The following is a 19,684-nucleotide window of genomic DNA, read 5'->3' as shown; positions in this document are numbered from 1 at the left end:
TTTGCAAGCAAAAGGGTGGTTGGCCCAAGCTATTATGGTAAAGATCAAAAGCCATAACCTTATTTAACTTCTGCGACAGTCACAGTGTGTGCAGCTTTGAGTTGTCGGCTAGAGGCAACTATTGTCTTATCAAGCTTATTTGGAGCAGACTCATGCTTTTGATTCTGCTTCTCATTCTTGGTACATGAAAGAATCACAAGGAAGTTACTTAACCTTCCTTTCTGTGCACGTGGTGCTTGAAAAGCAGACATAATGCTTTTCAGATGGGTTTTGGAATGTAAAAAGTCCCTCATGCACGATAAATAATAGACCTCTTCTTCCACAGATCCTAATGTGTAGTTAAAAGATAATAATCTCGACATAACTAATCCCTGAAGTAGAAGAGACTGCTGCGAGGGTTTTCTGGAGCTGCGCTGCTCCATGCGGCAGGACCGTGGTTTCTTTGGCTGAGCCGTCTGCTCCAGTCTGCCTGCGTACCTCACAGTGGGACTCACCAGGAGTCTTCTGGAAGGTGCCGACAGCTCCCCTTGATGTGGATGGGTGGTTTGTAATTAAGAGGAATTTTAATTTTTTCCATTGTGAATTGAGATTGTGACGGCCTAGAGAAAAGAACGTTTAACAGCAGCTATCAGCTACCTCTCCTCTTCTCAATAATCCTCTCTGCTTACACACATGGGGACAAGTGGGAGAAGCGTATGTGTAAGGTTACCAGTCTTGGTAACCTTGCTGGTCCTCGCTCTTCCTCCTCCTCCATGAGATCTTGCGCATCTGGCTCCCGCATCTGTCCCACGTATGGCGTGTCTGTCGGGTATGAGATTTTTTGGTACCACAGAGCAACATAACAAGATACCAATTTATGTGTGTCAAGTATGTGTAGGTTTTGGAGCACGCTATGTTTTGAGTTACTTCAAGTAGGAAGCTACTGTATAAAATGGTGACCTATGTTTTAGCTAAATTGTAAATAAATACAAGTCTGGATGCAATAGGCTCCCATTTTCTGTGATTGCTTAATATGGAGGCATAAGTGCCAGCGTGGAAGGCAAGGCAAGTTACTTAGATTAAGATAATGCCATGTTGTCAGGTTCCTGTCTACAGATGATTACCCCTTAGCCCAAACTTCCCTGGGATTAAATAAAAACCCTTCCCAGCACACTGTCTACAACCACTATTGGAAAATTTGTTCCTTTCCTACCTGTTCCTGTGGTTCTTACACCCTTTCCTCTGCCCTGTTTGTCGTGCTTCCCCGGGAGGAGGAATCAAACCCTTCATTATTTCACCTTCCTCGGTCTTGTGAAGGGAAGGAAATGGGACAGTAAATAGTGGCACATCAAATAGCCAAGCTTAAAAGTTTCTTTTACATTTGGCTGTGAATCTCTCAATTGTTTTCCCCATGAAGTCCTTTCTTTCCATGCGTCTGAGTTCTAATTTCCGTTATTTCTGCCAGGCAGTACTATAGAACAGAGAAAGGCAAACAAGAGGCGGCGGCAGCAGCCTTGACTTCATCTGTGGAGCACAGGATTTGAAACGACAGCTCTTTCAACTGAGAGCAGTGCCCTAAGTCATCGTGTCTCCGCATTTTTGGCTAGGTAAGACTAGTGCTTTGTGATGATAGGTCAAAATTGTGTGTCCTTCTGGGTTACTGATGACATCAGCATATCCCTTTCAGGCAGCAATCTGTTTACTCTGTACAAGAAACTGGGAGAAAAAGAATAAACTTGAACCAATTGTTTCCAAGTCGAGCACACCAGTAAAAAGCTACAGCAAAGATGCTGTTTTTAAAAAAAAAAAAAAAAAAAAAAAAAAAAACCAAAACAAACCAAAAATAAACCCAAACAAAAAAAGACCCAAAATGTTGCTTTGTTGCCACTTATTTACCAGAGGGAGAACAGAAATAAATCAGATGCCTGAGACGTTTCTAAACACCTTGTTCAGACTCTGCAGTGCCGAATGCCGCACGTGGGGCAGGAGCCATCCCTGCTGGTGACAGGTTCTGCATCGGGCGGGCTGGGTGAGCGCAGCGGTGCCGGCGGTGCAGGCCGGCTCGGCAGGGCTGGCGGGGCGGTGGAGCAAAGGGTGAGGAGGCCCAGCCTGCCTGCTGACTCGCTGCTGACATCGCAGCAGGGCTGAGCTGCCGGCCGAGCACTGGCTGGCTGAGGGGAAGGTGCCACGCTGTTTACAGTCGTCTGTCAGCTGGCTCGGACACAGTCCAGCTGTCTGCGAACAGGGGCAGAGACCTCGTGAGAGAGGCCGAGGTGAGCTGCTCACCTTCAGCAGAGCTGCCGGCACAAAATGCATTGAAAAAAATGAGAATTTACGGAAGCTACTGACATACAAGTTCACACGTGCTGTCATTGAGGGTACCCGCCAGCTGCCGTGGGTGCTCTTTGAGGCTAAATGAGCAGGACACAAGTACAAGTTTTGAATAAATCTGCCTCTGGACATCTTTGCCAGCTCTTGCAATCATAGTAGCCAGTTCGTTGCTCCCCCCTTGCTTAAGCTGCAGGGGAGAAAATACCAACGAACTGAGAGTTAAATTTAAGCACAGAATATTTTTGGCACAACTTGCAGCACTGGATGACTTGTGTTACTCCTGTTTATGCCAACCTCAGGCTGTGCTTGGAGTAAACAAAAGCACAGGAGGAACAGCCCTAAGACTGAGCTTAGCATCACGTGCTTTTTAAACATGTTAAGAGCCCCAAAAGAATAAAGCGTTCAGCTATAAAACCTGCACAACCCCAACTCCCTGAGGTGAGAGACTGAGCATCTTCATCTTCCAGACAGCCCAGCCCCGAGCACACCGAGAAACTAACATAGGGAAACGTCAGTCCTGCCCCGCGGATAAGATAAACCCTCAGTACCAGCTACAGGAATAGCACAACAGGGAGATAACCATGTGGCTTTGCGTGGGGCATGAGCTCGGGACAGTCAGCTGAAGACTGTAAGGGAAAAAAAAAAAAGGATAAAGGAACCAGCCAGATGTTTTGGACTTCAAACAGTGAAGCTTGTACTGAGAGCCACAGGGTGAATTTCCTTGTCACATACTGAAGTAATTTTACTACTACCATTTGTTTCTAAATCATCTTCAGGAGTTTTTTCTTGAAGAAAACAGTCTTGTTTCTCCTGGCAGTTCCCAAGAAGCAGCTTCTAATCCAGCCTGTTAACGCTAATCAGACAGTAGAATTGCAGTTAATCATCCAGCTAACATTAATATGACAACTGAGTAATCAGAATCACAGTGACAGAACAGCCCAGGGTGGAAGGGACCTCAAACGATCATCTGGTCCAACCTTTGGTGGGAAGGAGCCCAGATGCAATTATCTGACACCCTGTCCACTCATGTCTTGAAAGCCTCCAGCCGGGGTCTCGCTTGTCCCTGGGGAGGTTGTTCCAGCAGCTGATAGTTCTCACAGTAAGAAATTCCTTTCTTACACAGAGCTGAAACCTCTTGTCTTCTGCACAGGGCTCCTTGTGAAAGGCTAGCCTCTGAACAGAGGTCAAGGTCCACCTTCCATCCTGAGCAGCCAGCCACCTCATCCCATTTCGGGCAATACCAAATCAGCTGGGCTATTTGGTTTTCACAGATCTCAAGGGCAGAGGAAAAAGAAGCGACCAGTGATGATAAAGGGAGCAATGAGCTGTTACTGCAAGTCATCTCCAGCTGAAGGCAGCCCTTGCTGCGCTAGTTAGTTATATTGAGACACGTTTCAAAGAAAAAAGGAGTCAGACAGGCTGGAAACACTCTCACATAAAGACGTTTGAGCACACAGAACTTTAGCCTGATTATCTCCTTGCACGGAGCGAACCAAACAGAGGTTTGATGCTCCTCAGCTTCAACATCTCAAGACATAGATGTCACACAAAGTCATAGGGCAAAGTTAAAGTTTATTAGACAGGACTTATCTCCCCCTTAATACCCTTCTAGTCATGGGAACAAGTTCAGCACGACCAAGTTGATAATACAGTGAGGTAACGCTCTCCTTATTAATTTGATTACTGGTCATTTTCATAGTCAGCGGGGTTCTTCCTCTTCAGTCTCTCAAACTCTTGAGTTCCCCAGGAGTAAAGGAGATAGGCTCCCAGAAAGGCTGGAAAAGAAAGGACACTCTCACAAATCACACAGCACTGCCTGAACCACCGAGCTGAGACAAAAGACAGCGTTACACAAAACCACCGTAACACACACACCTGTCCCGGCCTCCCCCCACCCCTAAAATAACGATACTGAGGGGGAAAAAAAAAAAAAGGGGGGGGGGGGGAGTTTGATCCCACAGACCAGGCCTGAGGCATCTCCCACCGTACTCACGGGGCACCACCTTGAAGACCTGGGAGCTGAAACGCCGCCAGACGTTGGGCAAGCCGTGGGACAAGACGTTGGGGAAAGCTCGCTGTTCGAAAGGCGAAAGGCTGTAGGTAATGACATGGCGAACCCGAGCCAGGTTACCGAAATGAAGCCCCATGGCGCCGAGGTGTCACCTTCTTCACCAAGGCCGCTGCTGCCGCCGCCCGCCCCCGGAAGCGGAAGCGGCATCTCCGATGCCGCTTCCGCTTCCGGGGGCGGGCGGCGGCCGTTTCCTCAGTCGCTTCTCCCTCATGCCCTGAAGGAGTTTTGTAACCGCTGCCGCCCCTGTAAAATCACACTTTATAAACCGCGATTGTGATTATTTAACCCCTGAGTGCGGAGTTGCAAAGGCGGGTCAGTAACGCTTTGATTTCGGGGGGGGGGGGGGAGGAGGAAACACTTTAAAAATCCGCTCATTAATACCAGGTATAAGTTTGTCGTCATAGAAGAGGCGACCTTGTGGTGGTGATGAAGGTTTCCTGCCTCTACAGCAAACGAATATTAGAATTATTACTAGAATTAAGTGTCGCTGCAGACTAAAAATGGTGTAGCGATACCAGTCTGCTCTGGAAAACGTGATCGGGACCTCTGATCCATTACTGAGGTTGTGTGTTTCTGAAGCTGCTTATAGCTGACCCAAACCCGCAGTTTCTTTAGCTTGACTTCAGCGCTTTGTCCTAAACAGGCTTTTCCATCAGTGCCAAAGAAAAAAAATTAAGTTTGTTTTCCTCCTTGGCAGCTCAGTGAAGCTGAATTCCCACTATTTGAAAGTTCTTAAAACTAGGAAAGTCTAGGAGAAAATAAAATCAATCCTAGTAAAAATTTTATTTGAAAGCATATAGAATTAAAGCACTATTACCTACAATTTTATTGTAAGAGGAAATGAGGCTATGGCCCCACATTTTCAGCCTACTAAACCAATTTAACAGCATTTAAATAAACTAATTTAAAGCAGGCTTCTAAAAGCTTTTTTAATTTTTTTTTTTAAGCTGGCACCATTGACCATTTCTTCATAATTCAGAAGCAAGCAGCAGCATGGTTCCACAAGTAGAATCCTGTGCCCTCACCTGAGGAACAGCTTGTGCTTTGTTCTTCAACTAAACCAAGCCTTCCTGGTTTTAACAGCTCACCAGTAAGCTGGTGCCAGGTCTTACTCAAATAGTTCAGTGATTTAGGTTTTCACAAGTTACCACACAGCTGTCCTTAAATTCTTACCACCTGTTGTTGTGAGAAAGGCCAAAGAGTGTGACAGAAAAGCAAGAAGCAAGCTTGTAACTTTTTATGGAACCATGAGGAAGAGTTGTCATCTTGCTTAGGGAAACTGGAAGTGCTTTAGGGAAAAAGAATGAAAAACTGAGAAAGTAACTGTAACATTGAAGAATTTCACTTGCTGGAGACAGCATCCCAAAGATTTATTTATATAAAAGGAAGACTAGCAGGCACTGAATTTTAGTGGTATGCATGATAGGTATTTATTTCTTTTTGTAAATCTATAACAAAACAGCTTAAAATAGACATCTGTAGGTGAAACCTTTTTCATACTTTAAATGCAAAATTATTCCAATAAAAAGATATTATTTACATTTAATTTCACATGCTAGAAAGGCTGAGTGGCTACAAAAATAAGTGCTATGATGTAAACACCTTCTACTAACTCCATGCTAAATCCAAACCGATTTTATAGAGCTATTAGAATTACACAAACGCTATTCACTTGATTATAGTTACAGATGCTTTGAGAATGCAAAGAATACCCAAACCCGGAGTAAAACCAGTCAGGGTTCACCCACTACCGACAAGTGCACTTGGTAGCTATCATATCTTCATACTCCTTGTAGACTATGGAGCCATCGGGCTCTATGGTTAGGACGCTCAGTGGGCTGTACTCGGCAGGAACACAGGAGGGCTTTGGGACGGAGGAGTCCAGTTTCTCGTATATTATGTTCTGTACCATGGTATGTACAGGAGAACCGTAACGGTGCCCGACGACCCTTGGACAGTCACCTTTGCAGTACTGAGGGCTGTACCGGTGTGGTGCTATTATCCATTTGTCCCATTTTAGTTGGCTAAAGCTTAGACGGAAGTTGTGAAGCTCACACTCGTTTTGAGGGAACAGAAATTGTTTGAAATACTCGCTCAAGTTATAAGGTGGAGTTGCTGGTGCTTCTTTCAGATTCTCAGCTCTTCGCCATCGAGAGGCCCTTTTACCCTGTGAATTCTCTTTTCCTTTGTCACCCGTAGGATCAACACGCAGACTGTTCCTTTGCCTGGGCCGCACTGGGTTTTTCCTTCTGTGTCTAAGTGAGTTCCACCTGTGATAAGCTTGCTCGCTGGTATCATTCAGATAAAGAAGAAGAGAAGGGGGAACCAGTGCCATATTAATGGGATTTTCCAGTTTAGTGTTCTGTGGTGGATCGCCCATCAGACAAGTGAAGTTCACAGCCATATGAATATTCCTCCTGTTAGTAGCAATTAGAGGCTGGAGAAAAGACGTCACATCAACCTCAACCCACTTGCGTTTTCTAACTTCAAAGTGCAGGCTAAAAGCTATAGAGTGTGAAACGCTGGGACATACTTGGCTAGAAAAATCATGCTCCTTAACAGATAAATGGCACATGCACGTAATGGAAGAAGGAATGGGAACTGATGTGTCAAAGGAATAGAGCAGGACAGACTTGAGTAGGTGCTCTAGAGCAGTAACACGATCCAGGTTGAAGAGTAAATCCACCGAGTGAACATCTCCTGAGAAGGGAAACAAAATCCTGTAGAGTTAGCGCATCTTAATTTTCCACCTAGATACAAATACTATCATGTAGTGGATAAGCGGAAATAATTTAGCAGCAGAAGAAACCCATTTAGATGCCCTCCCTTGTTTTATTGTATGGAATTTCTATTTTTGTCAGGGACATGAGATTTAAAAGTTAGGACAACAAAAATCAAGAAAACCCATGCCTTTAAGAGGTAGTAGAATTCATTTCATTAAAAAACAGTACAGGAGGAAGTTAGGAGTTGTCTCTTCAGTGTTGCTGTGGGGAAACAGGAACTAGGCACTCCAGATTATACAAGCCATGAAATGAAATAGCTAAAGTTTTAAAATGAATGCTTTCAGAGCTTTTTAGCATTAAGTCTAGTTAGTCTTCCTACTCACATTTTTTTCCCCTATTTAAATCTCTTGACCAACAGCTGCCAGCAAGTCTGAGTAATAGAAAGGCAGAAATTTGTTTATTGGCATTACTTTAAAAAAGTGATCGTTCTTTCATAAGTGTCACTTTTCTTTTGTGAAACAGCACCAGAGCTTCCAAGTTACTCTGAATGCACATTTCTGTCTCACTCACCCCTATGGAAAAATACACTATTCGTATCTTTTCCCATGATGTTACGCATTTTCTGGCATTTGTTGAATTTGCTCCAATTTCCATCTTATTTGGAGATTGATGAACCCCTTTCCTGGCCTGTGTTCCAGATACGGACATAGCATATGTTTAATATATTGCTGTTTTTACTACTCACCACTGTATTTTTTTCTGTAATTGCAAGTTATTAATTTTTGACCAAGCAAAGGCATTAAGTGATCTCTTCAAACTCATAGGCCAAATAATAAGAAATCAGATGAGGGCTCTGTAGGCATTGATAAACTTATATTTCCTATATTTATGAATTTTTCTATGATCATGAATTTCACTAGCCTCAATAACTGTAAGAAGTTGGTTCAGATTGGTGCTGCTACTTTGTTACTATGTTTAGGATATATAATCATGAGATTAACTGCTAATGGTGACTATATTTCTGTATATAATCATATACAGAAATATACATATAATATACATATAATCAGTAGATTATACTATGCCAGCAAATTTTAGTCATAAACATTGGTTTGTTTTTAATTTTATTTTTCCATAGTGAATACTTCTTAACTGCACCTCAGTCTCAAAGTGCTGTTACCATGCACAAGTCTGATGTTTGTGTTTAAGGTTATCTGTCTTTCTGGGTGGGAAAAAATCCAAGTCAGGAGCACTGAGATCACTTGTCAGCAGTCACATAAGTTGAGCTAAAGGGCAAGGATTTCTAGCTGCTGTGGCTGTGACCAGACCACATTGGAGAAAACCATGAAAGCACGGTATGTTACAAAGTGCCCAGACATCCTAGTTTTTCAGTCCTGAGCCTGATTTACAAGTGGTTCTACTCTTCCTTTCAGGATATTCACACATTTGGGGCAGGATTCTTCCCTAGCAAACGTACAAGGCAAGGAGAAAAGTCATCTTGCAGTGGGATTCTGGCAGGTTGTCTCATTGCAGTGCTGTGTTTTTATGGCCATGAAAAAGCAAAACCAAGATGGGCAGGAGAAGGAAATGTGATGCCCATTATGCCTAACCATTTTTTCCACTTTTCTTACTTTACTTAGAACTGATTGTAGCTTCCTCTGACTCATCCTAAGATTAGTCAGCCTGAAACATCAGTATCCTCTCAAACACAGTACCATTTGTGTGGCAGTTCCCAAACTGGGGGGAAGTCTACATCTAATGCCATTCAAGGAGAAGTAGTTTATGAAAAACTCCTACAGTTTAAGAGAAAAGCCATCAGGATTAAAATAGCAGCAACTCAAAAGAAAGAAGACAGTTTTATGTTATGCTGCAAGCACAGAACACGTGGAAAACCCCGATTTAACCTACCTTTCATTAGGTCCCCGTGGTGGTGCTCACATTCAGAACATGGAGTGAAGAGTCGAACAGTGTTATAGAGATGGCTTTTGGTAGCCTTTGGGACTCCCTCCTTGGTAGCAGACATCTTGTATAGCCTCTTCATGTACCGAAGGGCTCTGGAGTCTGGCTGTAGCCTGGGGGCCTCGCTTTCCCAATTCTGGTTTCCCCGGTCAGACAGCACCTTGAGAAGGGGAGGCAGGAGGGCATATCCACGTCTCACACCTTTCGGCAGCCGCAACAACGGATTTAGCTCACTGGCAGCATCCTCAGGAGCTACCAAAAACCCGGAGGTCTTGTCAGAGACTACACGACCCCTGGAGTGGGGGGAACACTGGATGCTAGAAGAAAGCCAGTGGAGACAGCAATAGAAACAAACACAAATTCTCCAAGTACTCTCCATGCTCTTTGGGGTTGCAGCCAAAAAAATGCCTCCCCTAAAATATTCAAGAAAAAAAGAGTGCCTGAGCCCCATCCCTTATATATGTTGCAGCTGTGGAATGGGAGGGAGGTTTCTTTCTGATTAGAAACCAAAGGGAAAGATCTGCAGCTGGCTACTGAAACCACATGCTTGTTTGCCTTTGGGCTAGAGCCTTTGCACATGACAGTGTATTCTAACAAAATCCTTACTCTCAGAGTTAACCTTTTTCACTTGGTAAATGACAAAACGAGAGTGTGTGCCAGCCTCCAGAGGGAGCTGGGGAGACAAGGTAGTATTAGCTAAACCAACTAAATCCATCTTTAGTTGCAGAAATATATAAAGCTAAATATTACTGATCTTAGCAATGATAAGCTAATAAAAAAAAAGAAACTGTTTTTCATTTTCTGTTAACGTATTTCTCACATTTCACTTCTCTGTAGACAGTAATATCCACTTGAGAGAGCGGTAACTGTGACTACAGTACCGTCAGATTTGTTTTCTTTCCAGTACACAGCACGTATTTACCTCCAGTCTGAGGTAAGGCATCCAAAAAGCAGAGTGCTTTTTTCAGTCAGTGTCAGCCATCGGTGGAGTCTGCTCCAAAAGACTCCACATGGAGTAATATTGATTGCATCAGAAATACTCAGAAACTCTTGCAGCTGAACATAACTACAGGGATGGGTTTCAGTTTTATTTAAGTAGCAAAATACAGGGGGGAAAAAAATCTGTTTTCATGACAGTTGTGATAACAATCCATAATATGAAACAATATAACCTTTCCTGCTAGATTTCATAAAGCTGTTTTGATTACGATGAGTGGGATACTGTCACTACTAAGGTCAGCTATGTTTAAACTGTTTTGAATAAGGTGATCTGTACTTTGATTCCTTTTGAAAATACATCCTTCAGCCAGGCATGCTTGCACCAAACAAGCTCATCTGCTCCTTCCCTTGAGAGTTTGAATTAGTCCCACTTTACATTAGTATCCAACCAATGTAACTACAGTTTCTGCTGTTTTTTCTTGCAAACTACTTCTCCTCCTACCTATGCAGCTTTGCATATATAATTTGTTTTCTTTATGTTTTAATTTGCCATCACTTTATTGTCATTATTTATAGAACCTAGAAATTTCCCTAATGGACCATAAGCCCATTTTCTTGTGGGCTGCGTAAATAGGGACTGAACTGCCCAGAGAGTTTATAACCTAAATTAGGGCAAGAGAAGTGACTTAGCACACAAATGGTTATTTGTATTTGGTGGCATCATAGAAGAGTAGAGTCTTAGGGATTTAAAGAAGATTATAAGAGAGTATTGCTGCTGTTTGCGTCAGGGGCAGCATGCAGATTTGTTTGAAAATGGAATGGGTGAACAATGGAAGCTGGCCCTGTGAGAGGGAGCCAGCAGGGTACACTGGTATGCCCCATACCTCATAGGGGTGCTCTGAGGATGAATATATTCAAACTAATGAACCATTCTAGCACTAAGATAATGATAGTTTTGTAAGGACCTGGCATAGATGCACATAGCAAGGCACGCAGCCACAACCGTGACTGCACCTCAAGTATTCTTTGGTGTCTGCGGGATATTGCTGTAATAGGTAGGTAAGATGAAGTGATGATGTGCTTCAGAGAGATGGTGAAACACTGTTTTTCCCACAGTAATTAGGTTTTAGAACCTAAAATAATGCAAAACTTACAAATTAGAATTGTCTCGGTTCCTCAGGCAAGGGAAAAGCCTGCATGAGGAGGACATGCCCAAGAGGGCATCTTTCTTTGTTTACACGGCCACCAAGATCCCCAAAGCGTCAGGATGAGGAAAGATCATTCCCTGGTGGTTGACTCTGGCGAGGAAGCTGAGAAGAGGAAGGAGATGAACTTTGTGGTGTACCTGGCAGCAAGGAGTGCTCAGAAGAGAAATACCCCCTCCAGGGGTGTTTCTCCCTTTCTCTGTACCTGAAGACAACCGGAACCTGAGCTGCCCTCGGTTAGTGGTGCGGGTGCTGGCTGGCTCAGGGGGCTGCGGCAAGACGGGTCACTCCCCCTTGGCTTTCCAAATTGCCATCTGTGGCCTCTCTCTGCCTTAGCTAAAAAAAGACTGTCTTCTACTATATCCTTGTAGAGCTAAGGGGTCCGGGCAAATACTGTGGATTTATCCAGTGGCATAATAATATTTTGTTTTATTCCTCTGCCAAGGGAACAGTTGTGAGTCAACCAAAAAGAAAAAACCTCTGCCTCTGCCTGCTTCTCTAAGGCATCCGTGTCTAAAGTACTGGATTCCCACTATACAAAAATTGTGTTATACTGGTGCTTAAGGTATATCATAGCTGTACTTCCACTGCTCACAGTAGGTATGTGTTCTTTGTTGCTAAAAGATCTAGCTATAGATGATCCAATACTCAATTCTTCTACATAGAGTTTCTAGATTTATGAAAATAAATTCTAGATTTATAAAAGTATCATTTTACTAAACATTTTAATATCTCGTGCACTCTATATTGGATTAGGATATTCTGACCAAAAGTGAAACCTTATCTCTGGTTTATCGTACTATTTATAGGTCAATAAAAATAAATAACTCTTTCAAGTCTTTCAGAATATTAGCTGATAGATGAAACAGCTCTGTCTGAGTATGGAGTTTGCTGTACCAAAACACAGCAATAAAGATAAACATGACGGTTTCTTCAAGGATGCAGAGGAAGGTAGTGCCAAGCCGGAATCGTGGTACATTTCCGAGCTCTTGCTGCCATTCCTTTGGGCATGTCACCTTCCTGTTATCTTACATGGCGTCGCCATAAACTGACCGTGTAATAACACCGAGAAGTGACCTTGTCAACGTTTTGTACAACTAGAATTAATAACCGCTCTTGACAGGGTAATCAGTTAGTTGGTTCATTTAGTACATGAGTTTAGTGGCTTAACAGCCAGCAGCGTGAGAAAAGTTTTCCTTTGTCCTGTTGTGAAAACAAACGATGAGCAAAGAGCAACCCAGCAGCCTCCCTCAGCCGCTGAAAATGAGCGCAGGTTTTCCTTTGCTGCTAGGCTGCTGGTGGCCGTTTGGATACCGGTGCGGTATCTTTGTCAAACCTCTTCAGTTTTACTGGCGTGAGGGTACGTGCTTCTGGAGTGCTTGCTTAGAGCTCTTTTTTATCAAGAGTTTAGTTTACAACTCATTCACACGTTACTTTTCATCATCCATGTGATGATTGGGGAAGAATGTAGATATTTGATGCTAAAGTATGGCACTCATAATTTTACCTACTAAGCAAATATCACATGGGAAACTAGTAGGTTTCTCCTTGTTGTAATCAGATATTCTTTAAAAAAATAATGAGAGCTCATTCTCTGAAAAGAAACAAGAGCTGCAGGAAAGAGCTACCGTAGGTAGCAGAGCAAGGTTCCTGGAGGGGCCCTTCAGCAGAGAGACTCCTCCATTTACGTTATTTCTAAGACTCCTCCGTTTACATTATTTCTAGGCTGCGTAGCATCCAGTAGGCACATAGCAAAAATAAAAAAGTTAAGGTTTTGATTTGCACTGTCTGCAAAGAGCAAAATCTGTGACATCGACTTATTTCACATAGGTCTTTGAAAAGCTTTCACACAGGGAAAGTTCTGTGCACAGCTACAAATATGACTGCCCGTGTGGAACCTGGATGAGATAGTCCTTTAATATAGTTAATTTTTTATTGAAATAAAACTTCTGAAGTTAATCAACAGAACTGTCATTTGCGCATGCTCTTTCTGTTACAGGGAGGTGCTACGCACGCACCCATAACTGTGGCTCTCGGGTTAAGTTTCAGAACACATTTAATCCAGTCTGAGGGCTACTGCTATCAGGGCTGGGGTTTGCCTTTTCCTCCTTGATTTTGGCCTTTCCCTTGTGTTGGCAGAATAGTTTTCACCTGGTCTGTGAGCTGAGTGCCTCACTCCCCAGCTGCACCCTCTATGTGAAGTTGTGGGGCAGCCCAGTGTGTGGTTTTGTTGAGGAGGGAGGTTGGAGACAGTGATTTGTTGCTTTTGAGAGCATCTAATAGCGTAGTTTAGATGTAATGTGAAATTATACAGTATTATAGTCAGGTACGTTTTGGATACTAAAGGTATCTAGAAAGATTCAGTGACAAAATGTAAATGGGTAGATAGAATCTAGTTGAATTTTTTGTTTGGGGTTATTGGGGTTTTTTTCTTCTCTTCATAAACATGCAGGCAGGATTGCAGGAGTTATCTCCCTTCCCTTTTTTCGGAAGAGAGAAAGAAAATAGTGGATCAAACTATTTTAAACACTAGGAAGCTAGGGTTGTATGTTGGATATTCCTCCTCTTGCCTTGGTGTGCTGGTGTGGAAAGCTGAATTTGCTAAGCTTCTTATTACCACTTCAGCTTTCCTGGTGTTTTTTCCTGCCTGGCAAGCTCTTCTTTACAGGCTGGAGAGCAAAGAAAGCCTTGAAGAATACAAATTGTGCAAAATGGAGAGCCTGCTGCTCTTTGTTACCCCAAACCTCACCTCAGGCAGCATGCAGGGCAGGTAGATTGCTGTATACCAGATGTGAGGTTTGTTTGGGGTTTTTCCCCCCAAAATGTTTTTATTGTTCCTAAATAAAATAGCAGTTCTGGCCATTCTCACAGCATCTCTGCCATAGGGTTCAGTTGTGGCTGCAAGGTTGGAGTCAGGAAACTGTTTTTCATTTTGTTAGGGTCTTGTTTAGTTTACACTACTATCAGATATGGTTAAGATGCAAGTCCTTATGTGACCCTTAGTGAGAAAACCACTAAATTATAATTTAGCTGCTTAAAATTGCAGGAAAATAAATTCCAAAATTGCAGGAAAATAAATTCCAGAATGATATTCTTTTTCAGTCTCTGTTCTCACGTTCCGTATGTGGATACACTCCTGGTGTGCAGCTGCACGTTAGGTTTGCAGTTGGACTCGATCTCACGGGTCATTTCCAACCTCAGTGATTCTGCCCTGTGAGCCCTTGGCTGGAGCGAAATCTCGACCGTTCCAGTGATTTGGGGGGTGGGGGGGGTGGGGGGGTGTTTTTCCCTCCCTTTGCAGAAGGAGATGTGGCTCAGAGAAACGCTTCTCCCGTGACGCCAGAGGTCCAGGTTCATCATCCTGACGCCACCTCCGTGCCTCCCCCGGGCAGGGCAGGGACCTCCCCCGGCACCTTCCAGGCTACAAGTAGCTCCGGCAGCGGCGGGCCCGAGAGAGTTTGCTCCGTGTCCGAGCCCGGGAGAAATGCCCTGCCTTGCCCTGCCTTGCCCTGCCTGCCGGTGCGGGCAGCGCTGCCTGCCGCAGCTGCCCGGGGGAGCGTAGCGGGGTCCAGGTAAGCCCGTGCCGGGGGGGGGATGGATGCTCGGGGCGGCCGGGTCCCTGCGGAGCTGGCGGAGGAGGCCACAGCCCGGTGTGCCGAATGCTGGCGGTGATGAGCCGTGTCCGTAAATTACACTGATTGCTTCTAACTGCTGTGAGCGTGTGCGCCCACGTGGAAAGGGTCCGGCTCTGCGGGGGTGTTGGGGGGGGGGGGGGGGGGCTCAGGAATTCGGGAGAGGGAGGAGGGGAGCGAAGCCATTGAGAGTTCAATGAGCCCTTGGGATGTTTGGAAAGCTCACAAAGCCGCGTTTTCCCCGCCCTTGGTGTTTGAATTACCCGAGAAGGTCGTGCTGCCGATGCGGTGCAGCCCCCCCCCGTCTCCGGGTGTGAAGTCACGGGTGGAAGTGGGGGGTTGGCCGTGTCTCCCGGTGTGTAACGGCTAGCCGCGGTAGGGACACGCTGCCGGGCAGAGCACTGTCCTCTGCTAAGAACAGAGGAGTTCTTAAAAATGACTTTACCGAACCTGATGTTATTTCAGTGGTCGTAGCTCAGCATATGTGGGATTACAGTACTACAGTGGGTTTGATGTGTAACAATGTGGCTTATTTGTGCCGTCTTCAGCAGGAGGGTTTTTAATCTTTCTATTAATTTAAAGACCTGAGCTACATAATTATTTCCTGCAGAAATCACAGGGGCAGTAATTGCCTGGACCCTTCTTTTCCTGTTGTGCAGAGACCTGTTAATAGGATTCTTCTCAGAAAGAAAGGTCTCCTTAGCAGCATTTAATGTCAAGAATGAAGCAGTGGCAGGTAGAAGCTGAATGTATTTCAGTGAAGAAGTGTATTCTAAAGAATTCCAAACTTAACTCTAGAGTATTCAGTGTTTTGCAAAATGTTTGTGAAGTGATGTATTTAAAAAAGAGAAACATCTCCAAATGGTATGCACCTAAGTGTGAACATTAGTGAGAAAATATTAAGGTTAAAACTTGAAAAACAATGTGAATGTGCATTTAGAAAACAGAAATCCAGGTCAAATAACGAGGGGAGGGGACAGAAGAGTATTTTCAAGTGTGTGTGGGAGGGAATCACATAATATTTTCCAGCCATTTACAAATGGTGAGAGAATATGCAAATGTATTTATTTATGAATTTGCCCCAGAGGGGTTTGTACGCTCTGGTACTGTCTCTTGTTTGGCCTTCTTTAGTGCTAAGGTGCAAGTCCAGGCCTGCGAGGGGCCAGATCCGTGCTGACAGGGCTACGCAGGGCTGCCAGGGTCCCGCTGGCCGCACGCACGGTCCAGGGTGAGCTGTGGGAACGGGAAACCTCATCCCAGCGTCCAGCGGAAGGACCGTCAGGAGGCGGCTGGAGCTCCCGCCCGGATAGCCGTGTGCTGCCAGGTGCTCGTACCTCCAGCTCTGACACACTCATTTCCTCATGCTGACTTTGCCAGAGATTTTCATCTGAGAATTTGCATTCTGGGTGTTTGTTTTGCCCAGAACTTTGGGAAAATGTGGACAAACCGAATCCTGTATTTCTAAGAAGAAGTTGTCCTGGTTTCGGCAGGGATAGAGTTAATTTTATCCCTACCAGCAGGTATAGTGCTGTGGTTTGGATTGAGGATGAGAATAATATTGATAACACACGAATATTTTAGTTGTTGCCAAGCGGTTGAGGACTTTTCAGCCTCTCGTACTGCCCTGCCAACGAGTAGGCTGGGGGTGCCCAAGGAGCTGGGAAGGGGCACGGCCAGGACAGCTGACCTCACTACCCAAAGGGATATTCCATACCATATGGCGTCATATATAGCTGGGGGGTGGCCGGGAGGTGGCACGGCTCAGGAACTAGCTGAGCATCAGCTCCAGGTGGTGAGAAATTGTGCTGTGCTTCACCTGTTTTGTATGTGATTTTATTAATAATAATTATTAGTATTATTCCCTTCCTTTCTGTCCTATTAAACTGTTTTTATCTCACCTTGTGAGTTTTACCTTTTTTTTTTTTTCCCCAGTTCTCTCCCCCATCCCGCTCTTGGGGGGACAGTGAGTGAACAGCTGTGGGGTTGTTTTAGCCGACTGCCAGGTTAAACCACGACAGAAGCTTAGGGAGAAAAATGTCTTGCCTATTTTCAGTACTTCTGACCTGTCACTGAACAACTTTGTTTCCCACGCTTTGGAGAAAGGAACTAAATTTTGTTTTGCATGAATTTGCATGAGGGATGTGCTTTTTGTTGTTCTCTCTGAAAATCTTCCCAAGTCTGGCCAATTAATAAATCTCTGAAAAATACACACACTTTGATTTGTTGTAGTAACTTAAATGTCTGAGAATTCTGTCCTCGACATACTGGAATCTCCAAGAGCTTCCAGTTCGGAGCTCAGAGCTGGTGCTGGCTGAGCCCGCTGTGCTGACCGGGCAGGAGACTCGCTGCCATAAACCAGTGAAAATGGATTTGTAAAGTAATTGCAGGGTGGGGCTGATGCAGAAGTGGAATAGGAGTTCTGTGAGGGTTCTTTTAACCTAATTTCATATGTGTAGAATTTTAATACAGAGTGAACAAAAAGCAAAGGGAAGAGGGGAAAAAGAACTAATCAGAGTTAGGTCCTCTTTGTTTATAATGTTTGCCTCGGTTATTCAAATGAAGTTTTAATTTCTTCAGAAGTTATTTACAAAGGAAAAACTGTGTTAGAAATATCATTGATGCCAAATTTGAATATATCTCGTAAACTTTATTCTTTGAAAAATTCCCTCTGATTTCTGTTACCTGGGTTTTCATCTCTTTGGTCTTGCAATGTCGGCTCAGTGTTTCTGCAGTGTCGTGCAGAATATTCTGGAGCTCCAAATTTCCACTGCTTGCGCTGGAAGCGTTGGCCGAGCGCAGGGCAGAGCAGACCGCGGTGCCCAGGGCTGACTCCAGCAGCACTGGGCTCCCCTGGGTGCCACCCTGCTGCCTTTCGGCACAGCTTTTTGTCCCCCCCCCCCCCCCCCTTTTTTTTTCAGTGTATCATTTGCACACTCAAACAAGAGACGGCAAATGTAAACTTTCTTTAAACAAGGGATGTATTTATCTCAAGGGTATGCAAAAGATTAATTGCTTTGGATATTTCCTGCCCGTTTGTTTGGGTCTGATAACAAGCAATAAAATCAATGTAAAGGTGCCATTTACTTCAGTGGGCCTTGAAAAAACTTTTTAAAGGATAGCAGCAGAACGTAACATTATGTCAAATTATGTACATCTTTAAGAGTGAATAAATGTACTTAAATATTCCGTAAGCAATCTGACAAGCGTGTTTTCTGGTGACCTAGAAGATCCTTTGCTATCAAGAGGGTGATGATTTTATGGCTCAACGTGGTTTTAGTTTTTGGTGTTGAATGATGCTGGGTGCTAAGGCGTGAGAATGAACATCTGACAGCGTGACGGGAAGTGAAATCAGTTGCACCAACACTGAGGAGGATGCTCCTGCTGATTCAGGGGGGTTCCTCTTCCTATGGCTGTACAAGGCACACCAAGCCAGAATGGGAACCAGACGTTTAGAAAATGATGCCCCCAGTACAGCCCTGTGCATCAGCACAGATGACACACAATTTACATTTTTTGCTCTGTGTGCGTGTATGGGTGTAGACTATATGTCTCAATAGGATGTATAATTTTTTCATATGCAAATTAACGGAGTGCCTGTACTTGCTCTCTCAGAAATGCATCGTTCTATAAATACAAGCAGCCCTGCCTTCCTGCCAGAGCTGCGGTGAGTTCGGGGCGGTGTTGGGGTCAGGGTAAAACACGTGCTGCTTGTGTGCCAGAGCCGCGTTAGGCGACCTGCATGGTTAGCGGGGGGATCTACCGTGAGCCTTTTGCTGTCCCCGAAGACTTCACGTCTCTGATGCTGGAAGGACTCACAGAACAATGAGGGATGAAAGAAAGCGGTCTGAGAATCCGTGTTCCTGTACAGTAGTTTGGAAGTATTCAAAGTGTTTGAGCTTGGACAATCTTCATACAACGAATGAAGTGCAGAAAATGTGCAAAGTGAGTGGACGTAAATAATCAAATGAACGGATCACAAGCAACTGTAAGTTAACAGACTATTTCAAAACGTGGACTTGTCAACAACAGACAAGGTCAAATCAAAGTTAAGCCAACCAGATGCTGTCTCCTTCCTCTTACCCTCTTTTGACAGGCATTTTATTTGCCTTTTTTCCTGTTTTCTGTGACGTGACCAGCTTCCACCAGCCCTCAGATAAACACAGTCCTGCAGCTGCTTTAACCAGGCCGTTCAATGTCCGGGAGCGAAGTCTGTCAGCCTCGGGCAATCTGAGGAGGAGCTGTACCTGCTTCGGCTGTCGAAGCTGGGCTGTCCCTGCGCCGGGGTGAGGTCTTGGACTGCGGTGATAGTTTTCAGTAATGACCAGCTCAGTTTTGGCCTTTTGAACAAAGACTCCAACTTATGTAGCAAGAATGCTGTTCCTCTCGTTGAGCCAAGAGTACTTAATACTCATGTTTATGAGTTTAATTTCATTTTGTATCTTGGGCTTTCAGATTTTGTCCATTTCTCTTTGCCCAAACAGCCCCGTTCTCCTGGCTCCTGCTGCAGCTCCTCTCGTCACTCGCTTACTTCCACGCCCCAATCTCTTTGCCGAACCAGTCCAAACTCCCCCAGTTTCCCATCTGATCTTTGTCTTCCTCTTCATCCTCCTCCAAATCAGCACTTCTGGTTTTGGGAAAGTTTTTTTGGTGTCCCCCAGTTAACTTCCTTTGCTGGCTCCTATTTCAAGCCTCCTTGCTAGGATGACCTCATCCATCATTTTCCCTACCAGTCCAACCTCAACGCACTTTTACTCTACTACGTTCCACCCGATTCTAACTCTTCTCGGAATGTGGCGATTCCTTTGCTCCGCCTGACCGTGACCCGAGCAGCGCAGAACTGCGAGC

The 19,684-nt window shown here is 44.5% G+C and overlaps 3 protein-coding genes across 5 annotated transcripts in view; 1 reads left to right on the top strand and 2 right to left on the bottom strand.

Moving 5' to 3' along the window:
- Nucleotides 1-3,862: 3,862 nt before the first annotated feature.
- UQCRQ (ubiquinol-cytochrome c reductase complex III subunit VII) lies at nt 3,863-4,523 on the bottom strand. The gene is made up of 2 exons (XM_075766250.1): nt 4,304-4,523; nt 3,863-4,085 (listed from the first exon to the last, which is right to left on the bottom strand). The coding sequence occupies exons 1-2, from the start codon at nt 4,455-4,457 to the stop codon at nt 3,991-3,993; spliced, it is 249 nt and encodes an 82-aa protein (XP_075622365.1). The 5' UTR covers nt 4,458-4,523; the 3' UTR covers nt 3,863-3,990.
- A 26-nt stretch (nt 4,524-4,549) lies between these two features.
- SHROOM1 (shroom family member 1) overlaps nt 4,550-19,684 on the top strand; it is a 48,984-nt gene continuing 33,849 nt past the window's right edge. Inside the window, exons 1-2 of one of the 3 annotated variants that reach the window (XM_075766244.1) lie at nt 4,550-4,693; nt 5,329-5,471. The gene's annotated coding sequence lies outside the window, so the exon portion shown is untranslated. Of the gene's footprint in view, nt 4,694-5,328; nt 5,472-14,519; nt 14,780-19,684 lie in introns of those variants that run through there. The other 2 variants (XM_075766241.1, XM_075766247.1) reach the window with 2 other exon arrangements.
- On the bottom strand, nt 6,129-9,442 carry GDF9 (growth differentiation factor 9). Its single transcript, XM_010301168.2, has 2 exons — nt 9,013-9,442; nt 6,129-7,081 (listed from the first exon to the last, which is right to left on the bottom strand). Exons 1-2 carry the CDS (start codon nt 9,440-9,442, stop codon nt 6,129-6,131), a joined length of 1,383 nt encoding a protein of 460 aa, XP_010299470.1.

This window comes from Balearica regulorum, chromosome 14 (assembly GCF_011004875.1).
Source record: "Balearica regulorum gibbericeps isolate bBalReg1 chromosome 14, bBalReg1.pri, whole genome shotgun sequence".
Classification (NCBI taxonomy): Eukaryota; Metazoa; Chordata; class Aves; order Gruiformes; family Gruidae; genus Balearica; species Balearica regulorum.
Note: the sequence above shows the minus strand (reverse complement) of the source record. Positions and strands in the feature narration are given on the sequence as shown.

What these genes read in the sequence shown, in the direction of transcription:
- UQCRQ (XM_075766250.1), bottom strand. Translation starts at nt 4,457, where the DNA reads ATGGGGCTTCATTTCGGTAACCTGGCTCGGGTTCGCCATGTCATTACC. An exon ending in GGTCTTCAAGGTGGTGCCCC is followed by an intron (nt 4,086 to 4,303) that starts GTGAGTACGGTG and finishes TTTCTTTTCCAG; the next exon opens with CCTTTCTGGGAGCCTATCTC.
- GDF9 (XM_010301168.2), bottom strand. Translation starts at nt 9,442, where the DNA reads ATGGAGAGTACTTGGAGAATTTGTGTTTGTTTCTATTGCTGTCTCCAC. An exon ending in CCACGGGGACCTAATGAAAG is followed by an intron (nt 7,082 to 9,012) that starts GTAGGTTAAATC and finishes TTCCCTTCTCAG; the next exon opens with GAGATGTTCACTCGGTGGAT.